General features: G+C 33.6%; 1 protein-coding gene across 2 annotated transcripts in view; it reads left to right on the plus strand.

The window, feature by feature from the left end:
- Positions 1 to 13798, plus strand: part of crm (cramped chromatin regulator) — a 233351-nt gene that overhangs the window by 201039 nt on the left and 18514 nt on the right. The window contains exon 17 of one of the 2 annotated variants that reach the window (XM_085808035.1): positions 2911 to 3042. The exons of the other annotated variant lie outside the window; for it this stretch is intronic. Coding sequence (XP_085664161.1) covers positions 2911 to 3042 — 132 coding nt within the window. The remainder of the gene's footprint in view (positions 1 to 2910; positions 3043 to 13798) is intronic. 2 annotated transcript variants of the gene reach the window in all.

Raw genomic sequence — 13798 nt, forward strand, 5'->3', positions numbered from 1 at the left:
GGATTTTAAAAGGATAGATCTTCTACTGACCAAATAACAATATTAGGTAAATACTCGACGACAAACGGATATGATATAGATACATACCACCTTTTCATTGGTTTTTAAGACTGCTTATGATAGCATTAAGAGGGAGAAATTGTTTCAGGTGATGCTGAAGTTGGGAATACCTGAAAAATTGGTGAATCTGATAAAGATGATCCTTAGGTCAGTAAAATGTAGAATGAAACTGGGACCTGAATTATCAGATTTCTTTTATACTGAAAAAGAACTAGAATGGGGTGATTCTCTTTCCTGCCAGCTGTTTAATATCGCCCTTGAAATAAGAAACTGAGGCATACAAACACAAACTATAACCATACAATCTATGCAGTTATTGACCTTTGCTGATGACGCTAACATTGTGGGAAGAACGAAGGTGACAATAGTTGAGGCTTTTGTGTGCTTGAGTCAGCAGCAAAAATGTTGGTTTGACCATCAATGAAAAAGAAATTAAGTTCGTGACAGTTATGAATAGAAGATATATATTTTGAATTATTTGAAAATAAATTATTTTGTTTTTGAGGAGGTTGAACAGTTTAAATACTTGGGTACAGTTGTAAGTAATAATAATGACATAACTAATGAGATCAAGAACTGAATTAACATGCTAACAGATGCTATTATGGATTACAAAACCAGTTTAGATCAAAATACTTAAGCAGTAAAACTAAAATACAGTTGTATAATACCTTAGTAAAACCTATAATGTTATATGGACTTGAGTGCTATACAATGAATAAAGCAGATGAGGCTAGAGTAATGACATTTGAACGGAAGATTTTTTAGAAAAATTTTTAGAACAATAGGGGAAATGGAGTGTGGTGAATAAGATACAATTTTGAACTACAGCAAAAATTTAGAGAACCATGTATGATAAAAGTTTTTAAATCCTATCAACTAGAGATAAAAATCCAGTGAGGAAATTGACATTCCAAAAGACAGAGGGAAAGAGAAGGAGAGGAAAACTACAAATGAGGTGGCTAGACAATGTAGAAAATTGGTTAAAGAATGTTGGTGTCAATAGGTTGGAGGACTATATGGATGGGTCAAGATGGCAGAAGCTGACTCAGACAGCCTTGATCGGAAATCAGTTATAGAGGGTCAGAAGAAAACTAATATTTGTAACTGACTGAAGCATTTGGAAAGCTACAAATAAAATTCTACACTCCTTTTTACTTTAATTCATAATCGTACATTTATGTGAAAATTCTGTATGATCTTGTAGATTCTCTGTAACTTTGAACCATTTGCTTAAACTTTTCTGAAATATTAATACAGTAAAACCCCACGTAACGCGGGGTATACGTTCCACCAAAGTAGAGCGTAATATGAAACAGCATTAAACGAGGTTATCTCATCATGTAAATAATGGGGTTAGGGGAAGATGGGTACAAAGTTGGTCAGGTATTTTACCATTAAATTTTTAAATTATGTTTTTATAACAATAAAACAAAAATTTGTTTCTTACAAATATAGAAACATAATAAAAGAATATACATATAAAAATAAATAAAATTCCAAGTCAGTATGTTTACATTTCAGATCATTCAGTCTGTTCTGTATTTCAGATTTTCTGCCTTTTTATCATCAAGAAGGTATGTAATGTAATTTGTGTTTTCCTTTTTGTGCTCTGTAAGAAGTTGTTGGTAAGTGGATAAGGCATCCATAACACCTCATTTTGCCTTTGAACTCCTGTTAAAATTTGGGTCATTTTGAACAAATTGATCTATAATTTCTGTTACAGTGGTCAAACTGGTTTTTAGAAACACTGTTGAAAGTTCTTGCTCTTCTTCAGAATCACTACTTTCAATATTTTTGTGTTCTTGATCCACTAATTCCTTGAGCTCATAATTAGAAAGATTTGTTGCTGTTTCTTGCACTATTTCGCCATTCGTATAACATCGCAGGAAAGAAGAAACACAGATAAACTGCTTCGGATATCAGGAAGCCTAACCCTCCGTGCTATTTTGGGGAATCCCACAATTCAAATAAAAGAGCATTAAACCAAAACAGTGTTAAGCGGCGTCTTTTTGTAGTTAACACTCTGAACACCACGACTGCCTTTATCCGATCCTCGGAATTTTTGTCACTTGGCACATATTAGTGTATAATTTAAGGTATTTTGCTTTCTTTCTTTCTTTAATGATGTAAATACCATCTTAATGAATGCAAGTTTATGAAAATAGGGACTGAAATAAGTAATTATACAAATTTAGCTAATAAATGCCCTTTAAAATACAAGTCTTCATGACAGATCTGAAATCTTGTACTGCCCAGAGGGTTAAATTATCTGTTGATGGCAAGAATATTGGGAGGGGGTGTTTTGTTACATGTATAGCCTCAAATTTGATTCTGTTCATAAACTTCACAAAGGGATGATACACAGGATGTTTGATAAATTTGGCTGCAAATTTTATTTTTTAACTTTTCATCATTTACACCAACTGCATTATTCCCTAAAATTATAATATGGGAATTTGACAAAGCCCATTTAGCCATTGTAGATGGGAAGTTCCTGTAAAAATAAAATAGACCTTTTGTATTGTCCTTGTGGGAGAACAAGTCCAATTGTTAATTGCTGTGGGAAGATATCATTGGGTACATTTATGCTGCTGTATTTCACAATGTTATGGCCTTTTTTTTGCATGATGTGCATTTTTTTAAATTATAAACCACCCATTTCTTTAATCTTTAGATGTTTCTGTGTCATGGCCAGCTTTGGGCTAGCTGAATCAGTAATGCTGGGCTTAAACCATCGTTGTGCTGAATTTTCAAATTATCTTTTTCACATTGCATTTTTATATTTCAATACTTTCTGTATATTTCTTTAAAGTTTTAATATAATGTGAACTAATTTCATATTTACAGAGCACTGAATTATCACTGAACACTTTCTTAAACTCTATGGAATCACCTTGTAAAGTTACCTCATCTTCTACATCTGCTAATATAGTGACTGAAAACTCAAACTTTGATTCAATTTCAAGATTGCCACCTGTTGTAAGTGCCCTTTTTATTTTGTTGTTGTTGTTAAAACGTACTTATCTGTTTCACAAGAGAAGCACTTGATTTCAAGGAAACAGTTTTGCCTAAATTCTTCACAATTACTAGAACCTTTAAAGTACTCCATTTGTAAAGACCTAGCTATTACATCTTCAAAGTAGGCAAGAAAATCAATGTAACGTGTGTAAATTGTTTAATCCTTCCCTTAAAAAAAGTACTTCATTTGATACTCATGAAATTCCGAATTTCAAGTGCTCTCCCTAAGACCAGTTAAATAAAGGATTGTAAGTATGACCATACAATGATCTGCCATACCATATCAAAATTGCATGGTGTGAAAAGGAGCATAGCTAAGTTAGATAGCAAAATAATTTGTGACACCAGATTGCATTTGCATGAACCTCTGTGGAGTGTGTATATACTATATTCATATTAGATTTGCACACTATAAGGAGTAGATGACCAAGGTTGAGAGAGGTTGTATCATTGGGATGAAAAGAGGTATGTCAAGCCTGATATGTTGAAGTGCCATGGCAGTAAACATTGTTGGCATCAATGAATATAGGGCATGGGGATGTAATAATATGTGTTGTACAATTGTGGAGAAAATAAAGCATCTTGCCTGGTACTTATAAAAAGTGCATGTGTTGAATGTGATTGCTTTGCATAATATGTGACCTTGTGCAGCTATTGAGTCATTCATCTGAACCATTAAGAGATAACCCACAGATGGGCATTGCATAGCCTCTTCCACTGCATACTTAAACCACAATCATTTGAAAGTGCAGTCCACTGCAATTAACATAGTATAATACTCAGCAGCTAGTCACATGTTATTTCAATAAGTCAGATTTTACACTGGGCATACAATAGCCCATGTACTTGCATCTTTTAAAGGGTTTGACCAGAATATGGAATACAACATTCTTGCGGAAGATCATATATCAGCATCTCTGGATGTGATTATCTGGAGCTCCATTCTCTATGATAATGAAATACTTTTGGGAACTCTTCATACCAGCATTCAATGCAGTATGTAAGTGGCAATCTGAGACCAGTTTCATAATTATTCTTATCACAGCGTTCCTATCCCATTTTTCAATAAGATAATGCTTCAGGATACACATGGCTAGCATGGGCTTTTTCTGCTTTGCCTGCTAATGTTGATACACCTCTATGGTTAGCCTGCTCACCCAACCTCTTCCCGTTATAGAATGCTTGGTACATAATGGAACCCACATAATCTCATTCAAGTGTGGCAAATTTTGTCTCGATCTAGCACATTATATATCTCGGGACGTAATCAGTGAATATGCATGTCTATATAACACTGGATTATGGGCTTTATCTGAGCCAGATATTGCATTTATTAGAGCTAGCAGCCCCTTTACTGTGTAGGAAAGTACGTGTAGACTATCTGCAACTTCTTGAAACAGCAGTGCAGGTAGTTGAAACATTATGGTCACACAATTCATATTGATTGAAAAGTACTGCTATTTGCAATTCAGTTTGCAGATAATCCAGACACATTTTTAATTGCATGTATAATTAGACAATGGATATGAAATTCAGATATATATAATTTCCATGTGCCTAGTATTATCAACCTTCACCATTCATTGTTGCTTCATTTCTGTTATCCTGTCTATTCTTCATTTGTATTTCTTTGCCTATTTTCACTGATTTCCTTAGCTTTGGAATAAATCTGTGCCAAATTTTTTCTATCAGCTTCTTGCTTAATAATTGCAGTTTTCTTATTCACTGCAGTCACACAACCTTATTGGAATAAATCTGTGCCAATATTTTTCTGTCAACTCTCTGTTCAATTCCTACAATTTTCATCTTCAGTGCACTCAACCAACCTTAACTCTGACAAGTAACCTCAGTATCGGTTCAGAAGATTTCAAAAATTATGAAAAAGAGGAAGAGATTGTGACAAACTTTCAAAATTTGACATTTTACCAGTGCTATGCCATTATTCACACAGGGGGGCGGTGCTTAACTTTTCAAAGCAAGAATTTTTTTATTTATTTAACCCTATCACTATCTTTCTTTTTGCATTAACTTTTAATGAGAACTAATATTAGGGGCATCAGTATTCTTTTGAATATCTTATTTTTCTTTACTAATCGTCCTTTTAAACTGCAGAAGTTTGTACAAGAATTAGCATTAAAATGACACTGTATAACTAATATTCCCTTTAAATATGAACAAAAAACTGATTCCTGTCCTAAAATGGAACTACCAGGTGTGCCCTCAAACAAACTAGATGAATTAAAAGACCAAAAAATAAAATATAAAAGTGAAAAAATAAATGTATGTTTAGAAAGAGAGACACCTCAACTTTTTTAAAGCCAGTTTAAACTGATTATTTTGTCATTTGCATATCAGAACACTGGAATCTTTTTCATTTACTGCAAAGACAGTGTACAAAAAATTTTGCTTCAGTATGGAGCAGGGTTATAACATTAAATTTGTTACAAATTCAGGTAAATCTGCTACCCAAACATTGAAGATGTTTCGAAGAGTATATAGCAGACATGGCCAAACTGCGGCTCATGAGACGCATGCGGCTTTGCGATACCTTAACTGCAGCTCATGAGCTACTTATGTTTGTTTGCCATTTGAAATGAGACTTGTTTTGAGTAAATATAGTTTAATTTTTTAATGCAAATGGAATTTAAAATAGAAATCATGCAGTGCTACATTTCTTTATTAATTGCTAACTGAATTTCTTGTATTATGTACTTAAAAATTTGATAGATCTCAAACTGTCCACTGCTGGCTTATCATCAGAGCAACAAATATGTAAAATAACAAATAATTCCATTTCTGGTAATTCTATTCCAGTTATGTTACTTTCTGAGCAAGTAATGGTCATTGGAATACACTAATTCAAAGTTATTCTAAAACTCAATGCCAATACTTTAATTATTATTCCTTATATTTTTCTCTGAATTTAATTTTACTTCAGGCAGTATCTGCTTATATTCTTGTGTGATCCCATTGTTCACAACAGTTGTTATCCACCTGGAAGATTTGCTCTTTGTTTAAGGTACTACTTTTATTCAGTCATTGAATGGCATGAATAACTGCTGAAGAAACCTTGCAATCCATATCAAACTTTCTTAATCCATGAAAAAATTTACGAGGTTTTTATTTGGGGGGGTGAATCTTCGGCCCTTTACTTGGTGGGAAACTTATCTCAGTTATCTGCGGAACTGTTTTCAAAATTAATTTCCTTTCCCCCAAGCTAGTCAGGCATTTGTATGCAATTGCTTCACATATTTTGCAACCATTCACAATAATATGCTTAATGAATACTTTTCCCACATGAAACTCTATCTTACATAATAATTCCTTGATAATCCTAGGCAGAGATCAAAATTTATTTCACCAATGGTTGTGTATGCTAAAATATTTCAAAGCATGGGAAGAATCACTGGTTTGACAACAATTTAAATTTTAGTCAAAATGTTTAATTCCATTTTATCAAATATTATTATCTCAGATAGAGACCTTTCACCTTAATCATCAAATCTTGATATCAATAACATTGCATCAAGCAATGAGGGATCAGCAGATGATAAACATCTCTCTTCTCCAAAGTTTCTATCAAAATTGGCATACTCATATGGGTGAAATCTTTTTAGCTTGTGATATTTTCTCGTATTTTTTGATTTCTTGTTTGATGACCTTTTTTTCTACCTTGAACTAGGTTAGAGGCATTTTTCTGCTCTAGGTTAGAGTCGCCGTTAAATATCGTACTAGGTTAGAGGCATTTTGCTGCCCAACATATCTAGAATTTTTCACCCCTTAGTACTGTGACTCTGCAGCTACACTGGTTGCCCCGGCTCTGATGCCAGCATTTCACTTCTTTTAATCTGTTGATATTTTCTGTCTTCCTAATTTTTTACCATCGAGTACATCTGAAATGTCCTTCGTGAAAGGTTAATAGGCAAATGAAAAGTTGTACAATGATCCACTGCTTGATCACTACAAATTTCAGGCAATGATGTGAAATTTTGCTCCTGTAACGTTTATTTTTTAATGTGCGATCTTTTATTTTCTAAAGTATCCTCTGCCTACAAACTTCATTTGAGATTTATTTTCCATACACAGGTTAGGTAACCCAATAAAAAGTTGTACTGTGTAACCATTAAGGCTGATAATAATTTATTTTAAACTTTCTTCTGTGTCATTTTACGTAGAAGTTCAAAACGAGATGGTAAGCCATTTGACCACCTTTATGGGTCTAGCAGTTAGAATATCGTGGATCCGTTCACCCATTTGGCAAGAGCTTAGGAACTAAACTATTGCGCAGATATCTGCTGTATTGCAAAAGACTTCCACGTCGAACATCTGTGTATGTCCATAGAAATATGAAGAGTTACACGTTCATGTTATAATCTGCATTTGTGAAATAAATTCATTATAGTAGTGACGGGTGTGGTTTCTTTCTGTAATATAGGTTTTGATTTTCCATGTATTTGAAAAACAGCTCAAAATTAAACAGCTAGGATGAACATTTTGGCTGCTAGGTGGATCGAATATGTGCTCGACGAGACATTTATATAGCCTGGCATGAACTACTAGATTTATTGTAGCAATAAGTTATATATGTCTAGAATTATCATAATGATTCAGGAGGTGGTTTCGAAAATTTTCAATTATCCTCATAAACTTCGTTATCTATGACCGAAACTATCAGGAAGATTCGAGTCATAGTTTTGATAATTTTCAATGATGTGCAGTGTACTGATTACTAAAATTTTTTTGGCAGTTTCTGTTGGATGCTGCCGCATTGAAATATTGTTTCAGTCAGGGCCATCATGAGACATACTGATTATTCAAATACCATTGAAATTGCATAAATTTTTCAATACAGTATTCATCAGGAAAAATAGTTATTCCAAAGTTTTGAAAAAAAGTTAAACAATTTCTTAGGATTCAAAGATTCGAATGATCTCTATGTTGGTCCTTATGATAATTTTGTGCAGAAACAAAATTACTCTGTAAGCAAAAGCCTAAACATGTAAATAGCTTATTTTTAAATAAATGTTCTTTCTCAAATAACAGTTTCTCTGCAGAGCGCATTGACATGTGTCATTTAATTTATCCTTTCTAAGAGACTGACATAGACTCATGACATTTAGACATGAGACATTTCTGAAAATCATGAGTTAAAAAAACACTCATATTTTTTCGAGTAATTATTTGTAATTTACTCAAATAACATTATTTATGTAATTGCAGACCAATGAATATACTACTTCTGATTCATTTTATTTCTACTAAAATAAAACAACAATAATTATAAATGGAGCGGTGTAAAGGAAATCAGAAGAAAATATATGGTTTCTCTACCTGAAGAAAGAACATTCAGTTGCCCATTACAAGAGTTACAAAATTTTATTTTCTTGAAACTTAACTTTTCTGAACACAAAACATTAGATATAAGATGTATTTATTCATATTTATATGTAATCATCTTAATCACATATTCATTAATTTACTTCAAAAGTTTCTTTATATTCAAAACCTGTCTCTTTATTTTTGAAACAATGTAAATTTGGACTTGTGGCTCTCGAATGTTCGTAAAATCTATCATGTTCCCATCATCTTCAAGTTTGGTCATCCCTGGTATATAGTGATGCATCATACTCAAGAACACAAATGTATGAGTGGTACTACTACTTAAAATGTGGGCTAAAATGAAGTGAAAATGAACCAAAGATTAAGTGCCTTTCATCTTCAAAGAATGAGGAAAATGTGGAGAGTTTTTTTCTGTGGTTAAAACTGATATTTGTGTATTAATATGATATTTCTGTGGTTAAAACTGATATTTGTAAACTGATATTTGTGTGAAAGTCCTCCACAAAGGCATCCTTCCCCTTAGGCAGATAGATAAATAAACCAAACCAATATTTGTAGCATATATTCCAAGCATCATTCACTTCATTGAAGAGATCATTGCCTTCTATTGGTTTGGTCACATTGGTGTCAACTTTATGACAATATTTCGAAGACATTTCTGAAATTCAACTCAGGAAAAAATTATAAAAAGATTCTTAATATTGTTTAAGACGTTTTACTCCCTACTATCTGTGTACAGTAAAAATTGTTAATTCCTTCTGCAAATTCAACTTCTGTTATTAATGCTGTATTATACTAAATGAGTTTTATTTCCTTAGTAGTAGATTTAAAAAATTTCCTTGAAAGTGTGTTCTTTTAACACTGTCAGTTCATCTGCCACTTTGGTACCTCAAATGTTTTGTTCCTTCTTTTTAATGGTATTAGTATGCAGTTTGATTTTTCTATGAATGGATTCCAGAATTGGTTGTTAAAAAAGTCACTTGACATTTTGGGGCATTTACACTCACTTCCAAAAGTTAAGCATGAAGATGTAAAATGAAAAAAAAAAAAAAAATCAACAAATACTGCTTTGATTGACACAAAATTCGGTAGGAAAGTAGCATATATATTTATGCATAAAACAGAATCAATAGTTATATACAGAAATGAAAACAATATTAAATGTTTATAAGTTATCAGATAATGACATACTGGAGACTTAAATAGAATTATGTATAAAGTGAAAATAAACAGCATACAATGAAAAAAAAGGACATTAATAGGGTATGTGATCCTCCTTCATCTGTATACAAAGTTTACACCTTGTGACCATGCTTTCAATTAGGTGGTCAACCACCGCAGAATTAAACAATCACCATTCTTCTTGTAGAGCAGTTTCCAGCTCAATAAGAGTGGCTGGAGGTGGGAAACGTGAAGATACAGCACAGCCGAGAGCATCTCAAAGATATTCAATGGGATTAAGGTCTGGCGAATATGCTGGCCATGCCATACGCGCAATCCCTTCTCTCTAGCCATCGACGAAGTCAGCTCTATGGGGATGTGCATTATCGTCCATTAAAACAAAAGTAGGGCCAACTGCTGCAGCGTACAATCTCACAATGGGTTCTAGGACTTCATCTCGATACTGCATAGCCGTCAAAGAACCCCGTTTAAAGATGTGCAGGTTGGTGCAGTATCGTAATGAAATCCCTGCCCACACCATAATGCTTCCGCCTTGGAATGCGTGATGTTTTGGGACTGATTGCATGTTCGTTGTTCACACCATATCCTTATACGCTTGTCATCTGGCTCCAGAGCAAATCTTGACTCATCAGTAAACATGATATTGCCCCAGTCAGACACATTCCAATTGACATGTTCCCGGCACCACTGTAATCGTGCCCCTCTTGGTTAGATGGATAGAGGAACACAAACTTGATGTACCCGGGTGTACAATCAACTCATATGTAATCTTTGGCTTACAGTAGCTGCAGATATTGCCTTACCAATGGACGCTGGAACAATAGATGTCATACATGTGGAGGTCGCACTGCGATTCCGCTTGGCTACAATAGCAATTATTGATCTTCAGTGGGGGTTGTAACCCTTGGGCGACCGGCTACGGGCCTACGGACAACTGTCTGTGTGGTTTGGTATTGTTTCCATAAACGTGAAATTACAGAATGATGAATGCCGAAGAAAAGAGCAACATCTGTTATCAACTGTCCTGCTTCAATGCGCCCCACAACACGCCAGCACTCAGAATCTTCCATTCGTCTTCTGGAAGTCAGAAACATGTATGTCTTGAAAACAAATTGTACGAAAGTTTTAAACACCTTCTATCAGCACTTACAATCAACTTCTGTAACCCTTCATAAAACTGCCTTTTTTGCATATTTCTTGACATGAAAGTGCGATTGGCTGTTACCTAACATATTTGCATACTTCCATCTACCTCTGCTGTGAATTGCATCCTCTTCAATTCGGATTGGCTTCCGGAAATTAGCATTTTCCTCTCCATGCTTAACTTTTGGACGTGAGTGTATCTTGTGAGTGGATGGCACAAGGAAAGCCATATGGTCTTCCCAATTCTTAACTCTGACTTGTACAGAGCTTCAGAAAATTGCAAAAACTTCTCAGTTCTTCAAACTTAATACAAAAATGTAAAAATAATAAAAATATTATTAATTATTCATTTAAGATGAATTGGTCATGTGTGTACACTTATTTGCAAAGCATTGGAATGAAATGTGCACGACAGCCATTTCTGAAAATATTCATTTTCTCTTTAGATTGTAAAATGCATTGTTTTATCTCTTCCTAATGAGGTGTCTTACCGTGACATTAGATTTATCCTCACAGGATGCTATTACTTTTTCAGTTATTTTAGATTTATTAGTTATTTTAGAAACAGAATTTGGTTTACTAGAATTTCAGGTGTTTTGCTTATTACATTCTGATACTCTTACTACCTGTACCTGAGTTCTTTTAATGGCCACAAAATATCCCATCATTGCAAGTACTTAATTCATATTTGAATGATATAATTGACTGACCATGATATAAAAACCAATGATACCAATGTGACCAAACCAATAGAAGGTGATGATCTCTTCAATAAAGTGAATGATGCTTGGATTTTGCACATCATAGCAGAGTGCAAGAAGAACAAACACATTAACAGTAACATTTTCACATTTTGTTCTTACATGTGTCAGTTTTTTAAGATAAATTTCTTATGATGCTTCGATCTGCTGATCTAAGTAAATGACTGTGCTTCATATTATGAAGGGCTAGCAATCCTTCTTGGGCTGCAAGAACTTCTTGTTCATTTAATGCATCCCTGTGATATCATGCAAGATTAATTTTAACTTGCACATTTTGCAGCTACTGCTACTTTTTGCTTCGTATTTTAATAGTATCTGAATGATCATGATGCTGTTTTGAAAACTGGGCTTAATAAATTATGCCCGGCATTTTGCCATCATTGCTTTCAGTAGGGAAGTTTTTAATCTTTAGTGTGTCTGTGAAAGTACAGTAATAGTTTGGCATCTTAATGTCCATCAGCACATTAACTTTAGTAAATAAGTCATGATAATATGACTGCTCTATGTAGACCTCAAATATATGTCACAAAGATATGAAGTGAGCATTTTTAAGCACAATATTGGTGCATGAAGAAATGAGAATACAAATGAGTGAAGTATTGAATTGTTGCGCAAGCATGGTCATCCAGTATGCAATTTGCTGTCTTGGCATCCATTCAAAAAAATATTAGTTGTAACTTTTTCAATAGTTTGAAATCTTTCCAAATGAAAACACTAGTAAGATATGTTAAGACATAAAAAATGCTATCATAAGCAAGAAAGCACATTCTTTAAAAAAGACACCTCTTGCATACTGTTTTAATTTTCTTAGGACATAGGACAGCTTTCCAGAATAAGGGACATTCCTGTTAAAGAAAGGATGTCTGGTCATCTTCCTTGGCAATCAATTTAGTATTAACAGTGCTATTTCATTTTCCTGATTACAAGTGACATCAGCAACATCAGATAACAAGCTAGGATTGCTGTATTACTGTTAAAGAATTTCCTAATAATCTCTAGGCATCTTTAATGATTTTTAATTTAAACTAGGACCCTTAAAGTTTCAAACTGTTTATCAGTAACTTTCTAAATTCATTTTGTAACGTGTTGGCCAAAAAATAATGTATACTTAATATTTTAGTATCTTAGAGTCTGTCAGTTATTAGATATGTAGTATTTCTGAAATTATTGAAATCTAGCTCAATTTAAGAAGCAGTTTTCAGTTTTAGAAGTGTATTGAAAACCTCCATATGGGCCTGTGTAATATTGGTAGATTTAGTGTGAAAGTCTGAGATGCCATATTTTAGCAAAGAACTGTGTTTTATGAAATTTTTATTTGAGTTTCGAGTACAGATAATCCCTTTTTATAAATACTCGACTTATGTCACTGTGCTTTTGTAAAAGGCTTACTGTAGTACCACTTTTGTGTAGTTAAAGAAATAAAAGAAAGGTGATTTCTTCAAACAAAAAAGTCAAAAGTGACAGTAACTTGTTTTATGTCGTGGTTTCAAGAAAGGTGAATTTAATTGCAAAAGAATGTGCAGGTTTAGGGCAGTGTGGCAACATATTTTCCTTAACCATAAATATGCCATATTTGGAAGGGGAAATGTGTCATTTTGACTCAGCAAGCATTCTGTCATAAATTTCGTCATTGGACCAGTCAAACATAGAAAATTTTGAATTAGTAAGCTGAAAAATTCAGATGATGGTATCACCCAAGTCCTGGCATAACAACCATCTTGGCTACTACTTTTTTTAGTGTTCCAGTGTTCTTTCCACTGTCCTAGTCTGAAAAGATGAAACTGCTCTGTATGAGTCTTAGATTTAAGGACTATGTATTAATTTTATCAATCTTTCTTATAACATTCAGTGATAGGATTTGCTAGGTGTTTTTGAAGGCCTTGTGTTCTGAACTTCTCTTCATATTAATTGTTTCTTTGCAATACACAGTTCACCTTATAAAATATTTTATAAAAATACTATACTTTTGTAAAGTGGGGGAAAACTTGCATTAACTCATTGGTAGTCGTGAACAACTGTAGGTGGCATTCTGAATATGCATTACATCATGTGCAAACAAGTTGAGCTCACTTCGGAGATTTCTCCTTAAAGGGGTATAAATATATCTTGCTGACAAAGCAAGTCTCCACTGCAGTGCATTATCAAGTTCACCATGTTCTGATGTAATCCAGTGTTATTTGAGTAACTTTCAAGAATTGAGTTATGCAAACTAGTTTAATACATTCAATATAGAAACTAGATAATTTTCTGTATAATTCTGAATATTTTTCTTCTAGGATTTTCTTATTACA

This window comes from Stegodyphus dumicola, chromosome X1 (assembly GCF_044657685.1).
Source record: "Stegodyphus dumicola isolate Sdum_Otavi_A_Nest chromosome X1, ASM4465768v1".
Lineage (NCBI taxonomy): Eukaryota > Metazoa > Arthropoda > Arachnida > Araneae > Eresidae > Stegodyphus > Stegodyphus dumicola.